The sequence below is a fragment of the Notechis scutatus genome, chromosome 4 (assembly GCF_049901735.1).
Source record: "Notechis scutatus isolate UNSWTSFEM ecotype Mainland chromosome 4, rNotScu1.2, whole genome shotgun sequence".
In the NCBI taxonomy this organism is placed as follows: domain Eukaryota; kingdom Metazoa; phylum Chordata; class Lepidosauria; order Squamata; family Elapidae; genus Notechis; species Notechis scutatus.
In genome coordinates, this window is record NC_142012.1 from 127,811,958 (window position 1) to 127,832,853 (window position 20,896).

Here is a 20,896-nt window from a genome sequence, read left to right on the forward strand (position 1 = left end):
AGAGAAGGCAGCAAGATGCTACATAAACAAGCAGTAGTGTGCATAATATAACATGCAGGAAAAAACCAGGTTCAATCCCTGCCATTTCTTATTAATAAAATGGGTCTCATAAAACTTTTCCACAACCTTGGAGAGCCACTACCAATTAAACTAGATAACTTTGGGTTAAGGCCAATAGCTGACAGTACAAATATTATATGTTCATGTGTAAAACATTATCAAAGTAGCAAAACTGATTCTGAGACATGATAAATAGTGCTTTGCTATCAATTGTCCTGAGGAAAACTATGAGGCCACTGTATTTCTATACTTCATCTTGACTGGCGAGCCGCCCATTGAGACTCAAAGTGTTGCAGTTGGTGTAGGTACTTCCAGAACTGTAAGCAAAATGTGTAAAGCGAATATTACATGCAAGTACAGAGAGATCTGCTTGGTAGCTTTATCACACAGCTAAGTTACTTTCTCTAAACAGGACTAGGTGAATCAATGTTTAGAAACTGCTATAGTGCAGAATCATCTGAAGGCAGCCTAAAAGCCTGCAAAGCAAAAAACGGGCATGGTACAAAGCAAGGTGCATGAAAAGGTGGCATCCAGACAGAAGAGGGTAATGCACTTACGGAGTGCAGATGGGGATATGTGCCAGTCAGCGAGGCTCCATTAAGGCCCGAAAGGTATGCTGCTTGGCTCTACGGCAGGAAAAAAAGTTAACATCAGTGGGGGCAGGCCAGAAGCTTATGGGCGTAAGTACCAGGGAAATGTATGCAAGAGGCTTTTTGGAGATATTGGACTAATCAATAGATATTAAGATCTATTAAATGGCTTCTATTGTCTCATATTGATTTATTTTTATAATTGTACATTTGTACTACTTTATTGTTTCATTGATGAGTTCTCCATGTAATTATGGTTATTATTGTTATAGTTGTGAACCATTGTACAATCTGTTAAAATTAAGTAACATATGAATCAGTCTTATGCTGAATCAAACCACGGGATCAGTGGTAGCAGTAGCTCTCCAAGATCTGTCTCAGATCCCCTTTTCACAGGGGATGCCTTGTAATCCTATGTATAAAGAGCAAATGTCCTACCATCAAGCAACTGGATCATTCCCTCCATATATTCTGGAGGCCAGTGTAAGACTCAGAAAGTGACTTTAACATATGAGAATCAGAAATGGACAATGAAAATCATACTTCTTTGCATGGAATGGCATACTGGTAACTAAATAAGAATATACCTTTCCCCAAATGTAGTCACAGATCTACAAAAGAAGACTTTATATGCTTTATTTTCAAAATTAAGTTCACGCAAAACAAAAAAGTATTCAGAAACCTTTCTTCTACAAACAAATGCCACTCAAAAGACACTTTTGACACCACAAAAGGCAGATACCCCCATGATAGTTGGCTTTCAAGGAGAGGTGCTAAAAAAATATGTTGTTTTATCCTTGTTTGAAAGTCTCCTTTGCTATATTAAAAGTAATCTGAGAGATGGACCTCTACTACCGTATTGTCATCTGTGAAAATCTTGCTTCCATTCTGCTGCAACTGAACTTCCTGTTTCTCTCCAATTACAATTTTAGATTGCATTTCTGTAAAGATAGTACCTAGCACAAACCTGATATTTTCCTTACAGATTAAAACATGTTCTTATACACAGCCAAGGAAAGAAAGGAAGCCTAATACTATATAACCCTTACTTCCTAAAGGCCAGCATATCATCAAACAGCCTAAGCATTTGAGATTCTTATAGAAAAGGGGCTTGGCAGATAGGCACCCTTCCAAATAAAGCACCAAAATGCAGCCTTGTAGACAATCTTAGAAAATAAGCATGACAGGTCTTTAGTTCTTTTATCATGTTTATTTTCTAAGATTGCCTACAAGGGTTTCAGGAGCCCAGAACTGTTCTTGTAAACAAACGTGATACTGAATCTGTTTTATAAAGATTCTTAAATGTACGTATGTACATATGCAGTGGTGGGATTCAAATTTTTTTACTACTGGTTCTGTGGGCATGGCTTGGTGGGCGTGGCAGGGGAAGGATACTGTAAAATCTCCAGTCAGAGGTGGTATTTGCCGGTTCTTTGAACTACTCAAAATTTCCACTACCTGTTCTTCAGAACTGGTCAGAATCTGCTGAATACCACCCCTGTACATATGTATGTATAAAAGTCAACCTGGGGCAGAGAATTTGGCAATCTTCAAGGTAGAGGTCTGTATACCTGCTGGAAACTTGGGAACCATGTTGTTGGCTATATGTACAGATGGACATGTTTGTCTACTTACAGCAAAAGGGTTGTAGGGAGCAGTAATAGCAGGTCTACGGGCTGCAGCTCCTGAGGGAAGCATGGATAAACCTGTTGAGAAGATGCCTAATGCATTGAGATTAAGTCCAGGGATGAGATTGGCTTGTTGCTAGAAAAAAACACAAAGAAAAATGGGATAAACAATGTAATCTGATGGGGCAGGAAAAAAAATATTAGACTTTTATTTAGCAAGTTCTGGAGTGTCTCACGTTCACTTCTGTCTTTATTAAGACTTCTTATATGATTTGTAATTATTTGGTTTTTGACAAAAGAAACACATATGCACTAGGAGAGGAACTTACATTGATTGCTACCACGTCATTCTCATAGGCTTCCCGCAGTTTGTTCATTATCTCTACTTCAGCATTGGTACAGGCCTCAATCGTACCCTTCACAGTGATGGTTCTTTCAGGGTTATAAATGGTTAGATCCTGCAAACTGAACAATCGCAAAATAACAGATGAATATCCTTTCAATACAAAAAAAAAAAAGGATTTATAGCCAGCTCTAAAATGTGGTCAATAGGGGAAGTTTGTCAGAATGAATCTTTTTAAATAAAATCCAAGCAGTTGAATTATATTGCTGGGTGGGTGAAACCCAACAAATTAGAAAAACACCCTATTTAGGCAGAAGGCAATAGTGAATGGAAGAGTTGACATTGGAATCAGCAAGTCACCAATAATTTTAAAAGTTCTTTAGTTTATACTAGGAGATTTGAGGGCTTTAATTTCTGACTGCAACACCTTGAATCACACTGGATGGTAGAGTTGCTTGTGAACTGAAGATTTTGAGAAATGCCATGTGCAAAAAGATAGGCTAAGGTTCCTAAGCTATTTACTGCATTAATAAATCACTGGGGTTTTTAGATGAACTTTGTAACTGTTCCCAAACCAGAAACAGCAACATAACTTGTGTTGAAGAAAGGGAATAATTTAGCATACATCTGCTGCAAAATACTTCCCACTGTAAAGATTACCACTCTGGTTTTATTATTTTCAATCATTTTAATTAGCACTAACTACTTCAATACAGAGAGGTAAGTAGACAGCTTGGTGGAATGGATGGATGGTGACTGGAAACAGTGATGAGACAAAGACAGGAAGACAGTGGTGGCTGGAAAGCAGGCCCTCATCCTTATAAATTAGTATTATAGAATTATAGTGCTACTATGTTCCTTCATGTAAGGATATTTTCCTGTTTCACTCATTCTTCCAAGATACATAAACATGTGGTGCTACTGGAAAGCCAGAAAGAAAATACTATGTATTTTACTGTATTTAAAAGCTGATGTGTTTTATGAATTATTACAATTTATAAGCTACCCACGTACTAAAAGGACTCTGGGTGGCAAACAGAATTAAATACAATGCCAATTTACAATTCAAACATTAGCACTATAAAACTACAATGTTTCTGGGCTCAATGAAATCTAGATGTCTTTCTCTCTCAACTAGGCCAAGACAGTACATGTGAGTAGAAGGAGGGTGAGCAAGCTATGGATCTAGAGTGCACCATGCAAGCAGGCTAAGAAATAAGAGTTGTGTCCAGCTTTTCCCAACCAGGTGTCCCCTAAAAGTGCTGGACTACAGCTCCCATCATCCCCAGCTAACACAGTCATTTGATGTCCTGCATGGGGAGAATGGGTGTTAAAAGTCCAACGTACCTGCAGGGTGTTAGGTTGGGGAAGGCTGGTCTTGCCTGATGGCAGCAACATTCACTGGTACTCACGGAGAAATAGTGATTTTGGTCCCCGTATCTTGCTCAATTTTCTTCAAGTTTCTTCCTTCTTTGCCAATCAATCTTCCAACCAAGCTATTGTGTGCTAAGATTTTCAAAGGAATCTCTTCAGCCCTAAGGAGTATGAAAAACATACCAAAGGTCACAGAAACATATGGAGATGCACTTCCAAAAAATGTTCCAACCATCACCACCACCACCCAATACTGTAAAAACCAAGGAAGGGGAACCTACTGTTAAGACTTTTTCACCCCTGGGCATGAAAAATCAGTTTTCTAAAAACTAACCTGTATATTCTGCAATTAGTTAACAGCAGAATAGTATCAATAAGCAATTTTACTACGAGAAGAAAATCATGTTGTTGGGAAGCATGAGGTTGTCTGAGGTAGACTTTAAAAATTAATGGAGATGTGTTTTTCTGGGGAGTTACAGATATACTTGTTGGTATTATTACAACCCACAAAACATTTCCTGATGTGAAACCCTTCTATTTATTCTAGTAATTTGAGTCAGTGGAACATAGGGTAAATACAGACAGGCTCAATTAATGGTGCACAATTTAAACATAAGAGTAAGATAATAAGGTTTACTATTCAATTTAAGTTAACATTTCTCTGTACTGAACAAAGTAACAAGCTTGTAGTTGATAAAACAATGTGGACATACATCTTTACTCTTTACAGCAGCGGTCCACAACTTTTTTATTGATGGCCCGGACCCAGCGAAGAAGTGTGTGTGTGAGTGGCAGGTGAAGGCACACAGTTCAATTGATGTGAATGGCAGATGCATGCTCGAATGTGAAGTTCACATGAGGGCCCTCTGCTTACATGAGTGGAGCTTCACACTTAAACACAAGGTCCCTCCACTCACGCAAGTGGAGTTTTGCGCATGAGCACAAGGACCCGCTACTCGCATGAATGGCACTTTGCGTGTATGTGCACTTGCCTGCCGCTCATGTGGCTTGGTTTTAAACAGGCCATGGCTCAGCAGCGGGTTGGGGACTCCTGCTTTAGAGGTCTTACCTTTATCAGTCTTACAGAGACATATTCAAGTTTTACTTTGCAATTGTTCAGATCTACTTTGCTTATAGTTATAACTTGTAAACTATTTACTTGACTCCCAGTAGGTTCTTCCTCCATTATCAGCTCTAGCCTTCTTAACTGAAGTTATATTGATTAAGCTATTAATTTTTTAAAAGATTTATAGAATGTCCATCAACCAATTTCTTCACCTCTATTTACAAAGAAGACCAGCCTACAACAATGAATGTATGTATGTGGGGTTGGATACACACACACACACACACACACACACATGTACATACGTATGTATGTACGTACCTACCCAGACTTTTTTCTCTCACTTCTTTGAGTTAATCAATTTAGAATGGGCTGAATATTGTAGCTTCCCATCTTTCTAACTTCACCTTTTATATTTATGCTTCCCAACTGATGCTGTACTACACCTTCCAATGATTTCTGCAACCATGGCCAATGCTGAAAAGTGCTGGAAGCTGAAGTTCATTTTACAGCTTCACAAAGGGAAGGATGAGACATTTTTCTCTGGCTGAAAAAACCAAAACTAAACTAGCAAAAACACTTATCTAACAGTGTATAGTGATGTGAATAAAAGCATCCATGACCGCACAACATACGATATAACACACTATAGTCACAAAGCACAATCCTGTCTAAGTCCAGCCACAGAAATCCACTGGATGTATCTCATCATCAATCAATCTTGGGGGGGCGGGCGACACTTTCTTAAGCCCCTGAAGGATATAAATCTAATAAAGTTCTAAAAGCTGATCTTTCCCTACTCTATTCTTCTGGCTCAAGGTCCCAATTTATGAAGTGGTATTGGAAAACAGCAGGGGATTGAAGGACAGTTTCGGTAGGGGTTCCCCTCCAGTGGATCTGATTACATTCCAATTTGAGGAGGGTCTCCATTCTTATGCCCTACTGGAAAGCCAGAAAGAAATAGCTTTTCTGGACGACCTTTTTTATTGATCCCAGCCAGAGCCACCCATGTAGGCCTTCTTTTCTTTTTAGTATATTTTTTTGTTACATTTTATATCATCATCGTTGTGTTTTATTTACGTCTATAGTAAACTTCTTAGAGTTCAGTTGGATTGAGGCAATATATAAATTTCATCAATAAATATACTTCGAGCCATGTACAAGTACATCAAATCAAACATCTGCCATTAGAAATGCATGACTTCTCAAAACTATGATAGCGCCAAAATCAGAAACAGCCAAAAAGATCAGGGCAGAGAAGAGAGAGGCAACATATTACAAATACAGTTTTACTTAGATTGCTTTACAATGATACACTGGCAGCAATTTCTACATAACCAAAAGTTTTCTGCTCCAAGAAGATCTTTTCCATTTCATGAACTCTCTGTGTGGATGTATACTAGATACACAATTTTTTGCCTAACCCATGGGTGAAAACCTCTACTGTTCAACCAATCTGCACACATCTATAAGTGCATTCAAGCACATGTGTATTCATTACCTCATACAGATGCAATCCTTCCCAAACAGTATTATACTCTGACAGTTAGTGACTTTGCAGAATCTTGACTCTAGCTGCCGGGTTTTTTTAGTTTTATGTTATTCATGCCTTCAAAATAATGTAATTTAAAATGTCGGTGATTTGAACCTCATGCTTTATAGCAGGGGTGTCAAACTGGCGGCCCACAGGCCAGATGTGTCACGTGCAGGCCACGCCCACCCCAGCTCCACAAAGGGGCAGAACATTGCAATACACCACGGGACAGCAACATGACATGACGAGTTTGACACCTGTGCTTTATAGCAAACAAATTTCCCTGATAAATGACACATCAAGGAACATCAAGCCATCTTGTCCAAATAGCAAAGAAATATCAATTTATGAACTGTCAAAAATATGCTAACCAAAATCTTTTTGAGTATCCTCTACAAAAATTGTATTCCCTTTGTGGTTAATTTTAGGGTGCATTTTTTTCTGGTTTTCTTCAGACCTTTTACTTCTCCTGTAACTAAGTAAAATATTTGCAAAGACTATGAAGTAACACTACAACACAAGAACAGAAAAGAAAGTCTATACTCCTTAAAGTTTTTTGTATGTAGTTTTGATAACTGGTTTCATATAAATGTTGTTTGTTATTTACAGTTCTAGAGATCACCTTTCTCTTGCATATATATTTTTTAAAAAGAAACATTTTTCAATTCCCAACCTCCTTGACAACACAAGAACTACTTACGATTTTGTTTCTTCAGCTTCCTTCTGCATAATATCAAGTATCATGCGACATGCTTCTGAACACCCTTCAGGGGTGGCATGAATGGTTATTGGTTTCTCGGCAGCACCAGCATTTTCTTTCCGATGAATGTCTACCCTGCAGCAACAGAGTGCATACAAAGAAATCTGCTAGGGATCAGAGGATGGTGCCTAACTTGACACCTTGATAAAACAGGCAAAATAAAAATAAAAATAGTATTACAAGGATACAGAAAACTATCAATTTGCTTTCAAGCCTAATGCAAGGGATGTATTAAGACTTTACAATCAAATGGATTTGGCTCACATGTCATTCAAAACCAATTGCTTTGATAATGGTGTGAATTTGTGTGCTCCTTCCTCCACTCTGGTTCTCTGACTTCCTGATTCATGAGAAATCATACTTTATTATTATATTTGAATAGCATTTGCTGGTTTGCATCCATTGCCCATAAAAGCTTGCGCTTTTCACAAGTTCAAAAAGTAATTTGTTTAAATAGGGCCTAACATAAATAAAGGGGAAGTAAAGAATACACAACTACTTGTGTTTGAATGAGACACTCAAATCTAACCACCTCCATGGGAACTAAAGTGAGATTTCCCGCATTCTAATGACATAATCATATAAAAAGTACCTCTTTAATAGAAGTCAGGGAAAAGATAGACACCTCCTCTATACTTTAATTCATGACCAGCCAGGCCACAAGTACACCAAATGTCTTTTGTCCTTTGTCAAATGTGTGTGACTTTAAGAACACATGCTTTTCTGATATTAACACAATGTACATATACTGAAAAGCCAAGCATTGATATTAATTTTGGATTGTAACTCACCTTTCAGGGGGGAAAAAGGGAAGATCTTGTAAGGTTTCTGAGAAAGGCGAATGCATGTAAAAATGTAGAAATGATTGTCTCCCATGATTGTCTATGGCCGATTGTCTATGACCAATAACTCATCATATAGTTTAGGCAGTTCTCTGCACGTGTAATAGGGATGAATATCTGTAGTTCGGATATAGGAAGAGGGTGGTTTGTTGTCTGAGCTTGTTGGCTGGTTTCTGAACGTTTCGTTACCAGGGTAGGTAACATCTTCAGCAGACTTTAGGGGATGGAAACTCCACTGAAGATGTTAGCTAGTCTGGTAATGAAATGTTCAGAAACCAACCCACAAGGTAGGAGAACAAACCTTCACCCTCAGTTCTCTGCACTGCCATGCATTTCTGCCAATGAAGGCCTTAAGGAAACAGGCCCAACTATTTGACTCTGCATGAGAACAATTTGACATGAAAGAGACTGCCAGAGTGAACTATTAAAAATGCCTGAAAAATCTACTCAATAGGTGAGCTTGGGAAGGTTTTCTTTTAAAGGTGGCCTACAAATATTAAGTAAATAAATGGCATTTTTATTTCATGCAGGTTGACATACAATTTGCCTTCAGTAACTTACCAAGCACCGTAATGCAAGGTGTTTCTAGTGGTTATGGAGGTAAATTTAATATTTAAATACAGGTAAGAAAGTAACTCCCAAGCTCATGCCTACTTGTACTGCCTCCAAGCTAACTGATCACTGAAGATATTATTAGACTTAATTAGAGAGTTAACATTGAGATGAAGGATCAAATAGTAATTTCACAATAATCTATACTATTTATGACAAAATGAGAAACATATTTTTAATCTCATCAGTTGGTTGAAAATATTTCTCTTTGAATAGTAGAAATCAACTAGAGGTAGCTGAAAAGAAGCAGAAAAAATATCTGGAATGGGGAAAACATACTGGGTTACAGTAATTTCTCAGAACAGATGAGTAGAACTTGTTCATAATTTTGAAAAACAAGATGAGTGAAGCTGACAGGATAAACATTAACTGGACCACAGTAACTATTAAAACAAGGTAACAAGCGTTTGCCATGTAATGCCACAGAAGAGCTCACAAGTCAGCATTCGGTCCAAAGATCACAAGCCAGGGATATAAAAGCTGCAAACAGAACCCTTAGAAGGAAATTAAACCATCTGTGATACTTACTTGGACTGGGTTTGCTTAGTAAGGTTCTTTATGGTCAAGCCCTCCTTTCCTATGATCGCACCAACAAATTGCGTGGGGACCAGGATCCGTAGTGGGAAATCAAGCTGTTTGGGCTGTGAGGAGCCCCCAGGGGAGGGGCCCTGCTCCCTGGAAGAGTGGCCCCCACGATGGGATCGCTGGGGGGGCTGAGGGGAGCTCACCTCGTCGTCTGGGATGTAGGAAATCTTGAAGGAATAGTTCTCAAACTGGTGACCACTAAGCTTCTCAATTGCTCTAGAAATAAGAAGAAAGAGGTGGGGAAAATAATTACTACAAGAAATGTTTATTTCAACCCACCAGCCTCTGTAACAACCTGCCTCAACATGTGGCATTTGCATATGAAGGCCCATAATCACCATCTACCCATATGCCCCAAATAATTATGGGAATTATAGTTTGGAGAATGTTTTTTGAAAGAAAATCATGCCAATAACATTCCTGGTTCCCTAGCTGACATTTGTACTATCACCAATACAACAGATCATTGAGGATATTATTAGACTTAATTAGAGAACTAACATTGAGATGCTTTATTCCAAAATACTTACTAAAATAGATGCATATGACATTCCTAATGCATATCTCAATCCTAATGGTTGATTTCACCTTTTGGAAATCACAAATCCCATGATAAAATACAAGAGGAATTTTGAAATACTGAACATTCAAAATCAGAACAAAAGTCCAAATTATTGCCGAATATCTAAATATTATATGTGAGTATATGATCGGAAAAGTAGGTATCTATCAGGAGCCAATATTTTTATTTAAATGGAATTTTGATGTTTATAATTGTAATCCTGCCTTAGACATAATTTGGCTGCCATGTGCTTTAATAGTACAGAATTTTCACATATATAAGAAACGATCACAAGTAGCTTAGACATGCGCATTTCTTTGAAGCAGGTATGTAAAACTTCATGCCAGGGAGAACAGGGACTTGAATGAGACTCCATTTCCCCAATCCATGTCTCTCACCTCCCAAATGGAGCACTTACTTTACAGAGGAAGATAAAAGGTGTTGAGAACAAGCAATAATTGCTTTTGCAGGCATTCTAGTTTCTATTACCAAGTGGCATCTATGTTTTGATCATTCCACATTTTGCTCAAACAATTCATGCAGAACAACGTAGGAAGTGCAAACTCTCCACTTCATACCATATGACCAATAGCAAATTTCTTCTCAATTGCAGCATCTGCCCCCTGGATACCATTAATTCTGGAATTTATCTGTCTCCCATACTGGCTGTTTTAAAAGAACTTTGAAAGCATGGTTCTTTCCCCAAAACTTGGTTGAAGGATGGTGGAATTTCGGTATTTCTTCTTTCAGCTGTGGTTAGAATGGTTTTTGCCCCCAGGTATTTGGGACTTATTTGTATTTTATTATATTTTATTAGTGTTTTTATTATAGGCTGTCTAGATACAGGGTTGGATTCTAGAGGAAGAACCAAGAACATTGCTTTAAACCCCATCCCAACATCTTTCTATGTGCCCAAGCAGGAAGCAGATTTCAATCTTTATTCTGCATGGCAGTTGTCCAGTCCTGTCTTAACATTGAAAAATCTGGTTTCAGACAATCTTCAGCCATTTGGTTCAGAGACTTTCACTTCACTGACAAAACAAAGATTCTTCCGACATCTATTTTTAAAGGTACATTAATCAAAATTCTTTAATTATGAAATCAAGAGTACGGACTGCAGTTTAGCTCTTTCAAAATATTACATACTGAAAAGGCAGTGTCACATCTAGGTGAGTGATTTGATGAAAAATCTCTATGTAAAGCAAAAAATGCACAGATATATATTTCATTTCCAAAACAACATAGAAAGTAAATTCTAATAAAAACAGTTGATATTTTAGTGCACATTGCTGATATAAATTATTAATAATTCTAAGAAAACAAATAATACATTTTGTTTAGAAGGCAGGGCGCGACACTAGATTAGCGATTCTAGACACCGGCTGTCTTTGAACGTGGATCCTGTTTGTCAAATCACTGCCTGAATGGCATTTGCAATTGATTCAACAATATTATGTTACAGAGCAGGTACCATGTGGAATGACTTTTTATAATTTATGAAATCAAATATATTCCAAGAATTATTAGGAATCAATATAAATAATTTATGACTTACATCTAGCTATATGATAGTTATGATTAAATGTTACTGATTTTTAATTATAAGGGGTGGATTATTTTAGGATGCGTTTTAGGTTAGATGGCAGGGCAATAATATTTTGAAGAAATACTAAGAGATTTAGAGATATGATATAAACAAGCAATGGCTGAAATTATTGTGGAAATGAATGGCACTGTTTTGTTGGAATATTTTGGAAGCTGTGAAGAAATGGTGGAAGATTTCTTTTTCTAAAGGATTTGCTAATCTGGAAGGTCATCTTGTCTGCTGGTTGTTAAAAAGGCTGACTGCCAGCTGAGTCAGCTCTCTGGTTTGGTAGCAAAATGAAATGAAGTCCAGGAACTAACATGTGAGCTATGCTTAGATCTAGAATGGTAATGGAGGCTGCAGTGACAGGATGCAATTCAATAGCTGCCATTGTTCCATTTGGCTGGAGCTAAGGTTAAAGTTGGCACCAGAAGGCAGACAGTGTAGCAGCCAAGTAGGGGCTGATCTAATATGAATGTCCAGAATGTGAGGCCGTGATTCACACCTGACTGGGAGCATCCAGTAACATCAGCACCCCAAAGTTGGTTATATCAATTGTGAAGAAGGAGTTCAAGGGGTGCAAGTTGGACTTTTGTTTTGTTTGGCTTCCTAAAAGTCTGAGGGATGCCTAATCTAAGGTAAAAATGTAGGGCAGACATGAAGTCTTTGAGTGGTGGGCACTGTGAGAGGTTGCTATGCTTTGGCCTTTCCTAATGTTGTGATATTTAGGATACTAGAATGAAAAAAGGACACGTGGAACAATGAATGAGAAAGTGTCAAATAGATCACTAGATTGTGGGCCACCCTGTTAATTTGTGAGATTGGGAGATGGCTATTTTCCCTTGGAAATGCAGGGAATGGATTTAACACTGAATCTGCCAAGATAATCAGAGCTGTAGTGAAGATGAGGCAAGTGTGCTACTCCTGGCAAAGAAGAATTGATAATTTGGTGTTGATTTCCATTTCTGGCTCATTGGCCCTGAACCCATTTTGTGTTTCTCACAAAATGAGGCCGGGCCTTATCTGGCTCATTGGCTCATTGGCCCTGAACCCATTTTGTGTTTCTCACAAAATGAGGCCGGGCCTTATTTTTTTTTTTTTGACCCCTGAAAAAACAGCTAGGCCGTCTTTTCGGGGGTGACTTAATTCCCTCCCCCTTGCATCCTCGGGTGGGCAGGCGGCAACAGCTTGGATGTTCGGGAGACCTTCCGCCACCGTTGCTTTCCCTTCTCCCTTGCTGCCGCGGTGTTAGAGCAACGCCGTGGTGTTTGGCACAGCCACATGCGGCCAGTCAGGGCTCCTCCCTGCAACCGGAGCCCTGTGGAGACACTTGGCTTCAGGCGCTCCTGTCGCCGCCTTCCCTTTGCCTTCGAAGGTAAAACGAATTCTTTTAAAAATGACACCCTACTACAACAAAGCCTCCCCTGCCCGAGAGGGCAGCCCAACCCCATGTGGGGAGGCAAATCTCCCAGGGCCGCAGCGCAGGATCGGCCCACCTCAGGAGAAGTGCCCAGCCGCCATCCCTGCCCTCCTTCCCGGCAGCAGAGCTCTCGCCAAGGCAGCGAGCACCTCCCCGCCGGACCCTCCGCTCATCCTGCCAGAGCCGCGCCAGAGCTGTGCGGGCTGGGCAGAGCTGGGAAAGCGAGCTGCGGGTGCGCGCCCGCCTGCCAAGCAAAAGAGCCGGGCCGACCTGAGCTTGGCTTCCTTCCCAAGTCCCTCCAGCGCGAACCCGAAGGTGCCACCGGGAGAGGCTGCCTGAGGCAGTGATAGCGCCCACCCATCCGCGGTGAGAGAGAGCCCGGAGCCCCCCGTCCTTTCCATCCCTCGCCCAGCCCGTCCCCATCCCCACGCATTTCCAAATGTGCCGGCAGCTCTAAACACTGCAGCGGAACGGGCATCAGGCAGAGGCACTGACTCGGCGGGGCTCAGCTCAGAGGAGAACGCGGCGCAGGCTGTCGCCTTGCCTCCCTGTCCACGGATGGGTGGGCACTATCACTGCCTCGGGCGGCCTCTCCCGGTGGCCCCTTCGGGTTCGGGCTGGAGGGACTTGGGAAGGAAACCAAGCTTGGGTCAGCCCAGCTCTTTCACTTGGCAGGTGGGCGCGCACCCGCGGCTCGCTTTCCCAGCTCTGCCCAGCCCGCACGGCTCCGGTGCGGCCCTGGTGGGATGAGTGGAGGGCCCGGCGGGGAGGCGCTCGCTGCCTTGGTGAGAGCTCTGCCGCCGGGCAGGAGGGCCTGCCTGTCAGCTGTGCGCTTCTCCTGGGGTGGGCCGATCCTGCGCTGCGGCCCCGGGAGATTCACCTCCCCAAGTGGGGTTGGGCTGCCCTCTCGGGCAGGGGAGGCTTTGTTGTAGTAGGGTGTCATTTTTAAAATAATTCGCTTTACCTTCGAAGGCAAAGGGAAGGCGGCGACAGGAGCACCTGAAGCCAAGTGTCTCTGCAGGGCTCCGGTTGCAGGGAGGAGCCCTGGCTGGCCACACGTGGCTGCGCCAAACGCCGCGGCATTGCTCTAACAGCGTGGCAGCAAGGGAGAAGGGAAAGCAACGGTGGCGGAAGGTCTCCCACTATGAAGTGCCCCACCAACGCAGACAGCAGCATATCCGGGCATGCAACAAAAGTACTTCCTAACGGCAAGCCCCCCCTGCCATTCCCCTCCATTTCGCATGTTTAATATGGGCCTTAATTTGGGGGGAGGGGCTTAATTTGATTTTATGCCAATAAAACATGGTGGGGCTTCCTATTGGTGGAGGCCGTATTGTTGGAGAAACACGGTAGTTGTCAGATTACTGGAGATCTCAGCCTAAAATTGCTGAAGGTTTTAGAAAAAAATCCTATATAAGAGCAATTTTAACAGTGGAATTGCTTAGAAAGGTTGTAGACACCATTTTACTGGGTATGTTGAACTGGAGGCTAGATAAAAATCTGTCAGGTGTGCTTTAATTGGAATTCCTGCACTGAGCAGAGAGTTAGACATGATGACCCAAATAGCTTGTTTTGGTTCTATGATTTCATAAGTAGGACACAAACCAAGGTTGCCCATTGTTCTTCTGTGGATACACATGGGAGTGTATCTGCCAGACCTTTCCTTGGTGCAGAATTTCTTTTTTTGAAGAAGCACTGTAAAAAATATTTAACATCTCATACATGGCACTCCAATCTTATAATATTTATTCTCAAAATCAAAGATCATTAGCTGATTAGTATCAGCTCTGACTCAGCAGAAAATTGAGATGGCAGCAGATTGAAATTTATGACATAACCACCACATTCTCTATCACATCTTGCAAATTCAGAAAGAAAATTTAAGAGAACCCAACAAGAGAATAAAACTAAAATGGCAAAGACCAGGAGAAATGAAAAATGCAACTGAAACTGTCGTAACCACTTACACTTTTGCTTCTTCTTTTGTTGCATATGTAACGTTGACAACTGCTGTCTCTGACTCTGTGTTAACTAAGAAACAAAAACAAAACAAATATACTTGTGTGGTAACCAACTGGGAAAATTTCAGAAAATGTGTACTTTATTAAATATTATCAGGACAAACATTTTTGTAGGAACCTTGTACAAAGACAAAGTTAATAGCAGCTGAACAAGAAAATACAGATTGTGCAGATTTTCAATCCAAGAAAACAGGAATAGGGCAAATATTAGCATGGCCAACTTTTTAAAGCAAAGTTGTGAAGTCTGCACATCTCAAATTAGCAGGCAGATATTATTATTATTTTTTTGGCTGACTTTGAATCACAGCTGATTTCTTGGCAGCTGCTTGAACAAGTCCGAAGCTTTCTTGTCAAGACTTCAGAAGTGATTTGCCATTGCCTCCTCCTTCCTAGGGCTGAAAGTGTGTGTGACCGGCCCAAGGTCACGCTGTTGGCTTTATGCCTAAAATGGGACTAGAACTCAAGGTTTTCTGTTTTCTAGTCCAATGTTTAAACTACTACCCCAATATGGCTCACAATAGGCTACTTAGAAGATATCTATCCTTCAGATTGTATATTTCTGTCATTTTAGAGATGTGATTCCAGGTTAAGGTTGCTTTAAAGCAGGGCTGTCCAACCTTGGCCCCTTGAAGCCTGGCGGACTTCAACTCCCAGAATTCCCCAGCCAGCTTTGCCAGGCTTCAAGGGGCCAAGGTTGGACAGCCCTGCTTTAAAGTATATTCGAGAAAGTTGCACAGAATATTTAATATAGAGAAAACTGAGTACAAAAAAATAGAATTTTCATAATTGGATCTCTTTAAAAAACTGAAAATAAATTCTGGGTGATTTTTTTTTTACAAAATTCATGTGAACTTGACAAACTTAGAACACATTATCATTCTGTTATCATTTATTTAGTTCATATGACATGGGAAATAGAATTCAAATTGGAGTGAGGTTGGGTATCTAACCATTCCACATTTTCATAAAATGGCATGCCACAATCTGTATCTAAGATGAAGTGAATCCATCTGTACACAGTCTGAGAGCCAGCTAGTTTCCATTATTGACATGATCTAAATAATGCTATGAACTAGTACCTTCATTACAGCCATCGTCTGGTTTAAAGAGATACTTTTAATTAGAAACAGCTTTGAGTTTCTTGCTACAGTACATAAACTGATGAAACATGCAGGCTCAAAATATGAAGTGTTAGTGGTCATTTCTGTAACAAGATACTGTGTTCATTGACCTAGCATTTCCTGAAGAGCAAGAAAGAAATAATCTATAATAAGACATTTAATTTGACAACATTCTAAATGTTAGGAAATCATAGCAAGTAACAATCAGGCTGAAAATCTCTAGTCACAAAAAACTTACAATCCCAAGAAAACTTTTTATATTTCAAAGAAATAACTGAGTCTCAGATCAGGATGATGATAACCATTCTGAACAAAAGCAAATAAATATGAATAAAAAGATACATACACAAATGCAGGACAATTAGATACAATGGCAATGAACAAGCAAATCATCTGTTCAAAATCCTTTTTGTTATAGTTACTGTAACCCATGATGAATCATCTAAATAGAATTAACAGGCTGGAAATTCCCTTCCCACCTCTAAACAGTGCATATATGCTCTCCTGAAATTAATTGCTTTAGAATCACAGAGAGAAAGGTCAGAAATATGGAAATAACTTGGCTACCATCTCATGCACCTATCAGTCATCAAAACATCTATAAGAAAATTCCCATTTAAGCGTTTTTTAAAATACTTTTTATAAAAGGTATGCTAGATTTCTTTAAGGTGACCTAAAAATTGCTTAATCCATAGTTTTATTATAGGCTAACAGGATTTCTGACTCTTGGAAAGACAAAGCAACATATTTCAGAATAATATAAAATATCCTGGTTCTTTTGAGATAGATATATGTAGAAAACCTAGAGACAACTACTGCGAATCCCCTGCTAATCAAATATTTTCAAGTGCCCACATAGCACCTATGTCTTCATACATTATGATATTCAGATCTTCTCCTTCTGTGATATATCATAGCTGGAGTCCCAGAAGATTTGATTACTTGAATTAAGTCATTTTTGAAGTTTATATATTGAATTTGGTAACAAAATGAACATGATTAAGAAATATGTTTGCTTTATTGAAGTCACAGCAAGTAAACCTTTGATCTGATTAAAGAGATATGAACCATCCAGGAAGTAGCCCTAGATCGTCTTCCTTTGAATGGTTATGCTGAGGTGAATAAATAGTCCTAACTTCAAGAAAAGCTTTTTGTTAATGTTTAAGCATTTATACTTCACTAAAAATCTCCTTAAACATCACAAAGTCAACAGTAAACTATTATCTTCAAGTACTATAAAGCAGATATTCAATACAAACTTTGGTCTCTAAAGAAAGTTTAATGTTAATAAAGCATTTTTAATTATATAAAAACAAAAAGCAGTAGGAAATGTCTTTACCTTGTTCTACATTCTCTACTGTCCCATGTTGAGCTAAAAGACCATCTAGCACCTGAAGTAGAAATCAGACGTAAAATATAGGTAACAAAATCTTGAAAACTTGTCATTCAAATTAAGGTAATAAAGCACAAATTAGCACTCTCTTCAATTCACTCCAACTTAACTTTATTAGCAGTCAGAATGGAAAGCGATACTTGTTTGATTAAGATGATTGAAATCAGCTTTAGAAGCAGCCTGTTTTTAATGAATGATAAGGAATAGGAGGAATGTGATAAAAACATTTTGAAATATTTTTTAGGATATCATTTTCCAAACTTTTCTGTTCTTCTTTGTTTTCCCGTTAGTTTCATATAGTAAAAAAAAAAAGACTTTCATAAAATAATGGCTCTAAGGGATTTTATAAATGTTTAGAATTCCCAACCTACATTCATATTGAAGAGAATTAAAATTAAGTACAGTTCAGGTACAGAAGTTATATGGGTACAAAGAGGACTTGTGGGGGGATCAATATGTGACTGCCCTATAATGAGCAGAAACAGTGATTTGACCTCTTTCTTTGCTGGGAAAGGAATTGAAGTTTATGAAAGATACCTATTTCACTCCATAAAATCTATGAATCTTCTTTAAAAATGGGCCTTGCACACACCTCAGTTTAGTATATCAGTCTTTCTCTCCCACATGAAGTCAGTGCAGCCTTTGAGCTGAAAAATATAATGCATCCCTACGCTAGGCTAACAACCCAATCTAATTTCTAGTCTTCCACAGAACATAAAAATCAAAGGTACGCCTTCCCTTAGCTCTAGAAATATAGAATTGTCTATATGTCTGAACATATGAATTGTCTGAATTATTTTCCCCAAACTGGCTCTTCAGATGCATTAGAGTTCAATTACTGTAAACTGAGTATTTGTGGGAATCATATTCCAATTTATTAGAAGGGCATCAAATTGAGAGAAGCTGTTCTATATTACAAAAAGTAGTGACAGAAAATCTGCCAGGCAGTGTCAAGATATTCCTCAGTTAAGACCCAACATATTTTCTACAGCCACACTGAACAATGAACGCTTTGGAAGTAAGGTACAGAAATTTACAGCAAACAAAGCAACCACCAAAGGAGCTCACATTTTCAGGTAACCGGGATATTTCAATGACTTAATAAAGGAACATGCAACTTTCTACTTTAAGTCAGCCACACAAGTTATGCTGAAATAACTTCCAATCCCAATATGACATATTTTTGGTAGTTTAGTGGCAACATATTTTACAACTGGGGCTCCTGATGCATAAAATCAAACTTACTCATGGCATAGGGGATATTAAGCAGGAATAGATACTAACAAATATTAGAGGCCATGTGGCTCAATAAAGATACATCTATAGTCACCTTGGCAAGACACAATTACAGATGCTTCATTCTTTCCCAACTGCCTGACACAGATTGCCAGGCAACCCCCTTTCCCAGAATTGAACATTTAAGCTGTCCCCTTCAGCCAATACCCGAAAGCAGAAATTCAATCACCTGATTTTTATTGCCAGCGAGTCATTTTACTAGCACAATAGCCTCTATATAAAAGCAGCACAGCAGTCCTTCCAATGAGTAACATCATCATATCTGTGATAATGGTGACTAAGAAAAGCAAATACTCATGTGTAGTCATCCCTGCAGCCAACTCCTGTGTCCAGAGTGGAAAAATAATCTAGTCTTGCAACTGAGACAATTGATACAAACGGTTCCATCACTAAATGTTCCTCTATCAACCTGTGTTCTGAAGGTATCTTTTTATAATTTTAGGACTCCAATACTATGGAAATTAATCATACTGGCTCATCCTTTGGTTTAATGAAGTCTTTCAATATACAATACTAAGGAAACAATAAGCCACAAATTACACTCACAATCTCTCTACAGATCCATTTCCCAAAAACTGATGCTTTCCAGATAACTTCATTCTCAAACTATGGCTGGCCAAACATGATCCACTGCCCTTATTACCCCAGCCAATTTAAGAAAGCAGACCAAGACAATCAACCTGGTTAATCTATAAACTGCTTTGTGTTTCATAACTGCACTTATGGACAGCTTTTTAAAAGCCTGGAAATTTGGTGAAAGAATTCCTGCAACAAGTGGCCTTCTCTCCAGTTAAATAATTGTTCCATCTAGTTTGGTGTTGCAGTTCCCTCAAATTTTAGGAAAACCTAGAGATGACACAAATATAATTTTGGATCTTTTATATGCAAGGTATGTGCTCTAACATTGAACTATAATTCCTCTACTTGATACCTCAATGGAAATTGATGGATTTAAGACTTCACTGTAGTTGAGGTACATTTGGAAGTAGCATTCATCATATATAAATATCAACTGTTAAGTTACACTTTGTTACCCTACTATATGAAACAAAACTAAAACAGAACAACAAGAACATGGGTTCAAATGTACTAAATCACAGTAAATAGTTTCATGCAGCTTTACCCCTGACAGATTGAATTAACTCATTCATATAAAAAAATAGAGGCAGCAAAAGTTGTAGAGATAATTTGACAAGGTATGCTCATAACACCTATGTTGATATGCATACTAGAATAGTATCATTTAAAGCTTACCTATTGGACATAAAATAGAGGCATATACAATGTTTCAAATTTTTCATGGGCTACTTTGACCTTACAGAAAAGTCCCAAAGTTGTTCTGATCTTTCCAAAAGTTTCTGAAATCAGAATACTTCTGTGTTGACCACAATGGATCATTTCAGCTTAAAGGCTTCAAATTTGTAATTTTTTGCATATACTACTAGCATTGAATTCAAATTACAATAAATACTTCATCCTCTGTATGCCTACTACAATATCCTGGGTAATGTTATCGAGAAATAGTAAAACTAATTCTTATACAAATTTTGGGGGAAATAGACAGCAGAAAATAATTAATCTTGTTTAATCTTACCTCCCACTGTAAATGTGGAGGAATATTCCGGATTTGAATCTTCCTGCTTCTGTGAAGAAAAAGTCCACAAAGCAAGATCAGATTAGTATAGTCCAACAGAATATGGTCTATTTAGTGTTACATAAAATTTGAGCAACTCTAATTGAATGCAATGAACCAAACTAAGATTACACAGAAATATCTCATGCATTTTGGTTCCTGCAAAGTACCTCTAACCTCTAGTTGTTTTTTAATCACAATAGACAAAAAACAGAAGCAGTCCAGAATATAATTCTACACCCTTCTCCCGCTTCCTGATTAAGAAATATATGCCACATTCAATACATTTTGGAATTACAAGCAATCCTTTCTTAGCAAGTAACATATAATAAATCAATATAAAATATATAATCCAAGATATCAACATCAAAGCATTTTATTGACATTTTTAAAAATGAGGTTTTTAATGTTTCAGGTGTGCAGTCTAAAATGTAGGAGGCATTCAAATATGACAGTACAGCGTTAACATCT

The 20,896-nt window shown here is 38.9% G+C and overlaps 1 protein-coding gene across 2 annotated transcripts in view; it reads right to left on the minus strand.

Annotated features, from left to right (window-relative positions):
- The window catches only part of IGF2BP2 (insulin like growth factor 2 mRNA binding protein 2), a 66,826-nt gene that overhangs the window by 9,668 nt on the left and 36,262 nt on the right, over positions 1–20,896 (minus strand). The window contains exons 3-11 of one of the 2 annotated variants that reach the window (XM_026688915.2): positions 20,387–20,435; positions 17,443–17,494; positions 14,929–14,992; positions 9,338–9,610; positions 7,296–7,430; positions 4,034–4,156; positions 2,608–2,743; positions 2,286–2,414; positions 618–686 (exon numbers count right to left, since the gene is read on the minus strand). In XM_026688915.2, coding sequence (XP_026544700.1) covers positions 618–686; positions 2,286–2,414; positions 2,608–2,743; positions 4,034–4,156; positions 7,296–7,430; positions 9,338–9,610; positions 14,929–14,992; positions 17,443–17,494; positions 20,387–20,435 — 1,030 coding nt within the window. The remainder of the gene's footprint in view (positions 1–617; positions 687–2,285; positions 2,415–2,607; positions 2,744–4,033; positions 4,157–7,295; positions 7,431–9,337; positions 9,611–14,928; positions 14,993–17,442; positions 17,495–20,386; positions 20,436–20,896) is intronic. The other variant, XM_026688986.2, reaches the window with a different exon arrangement.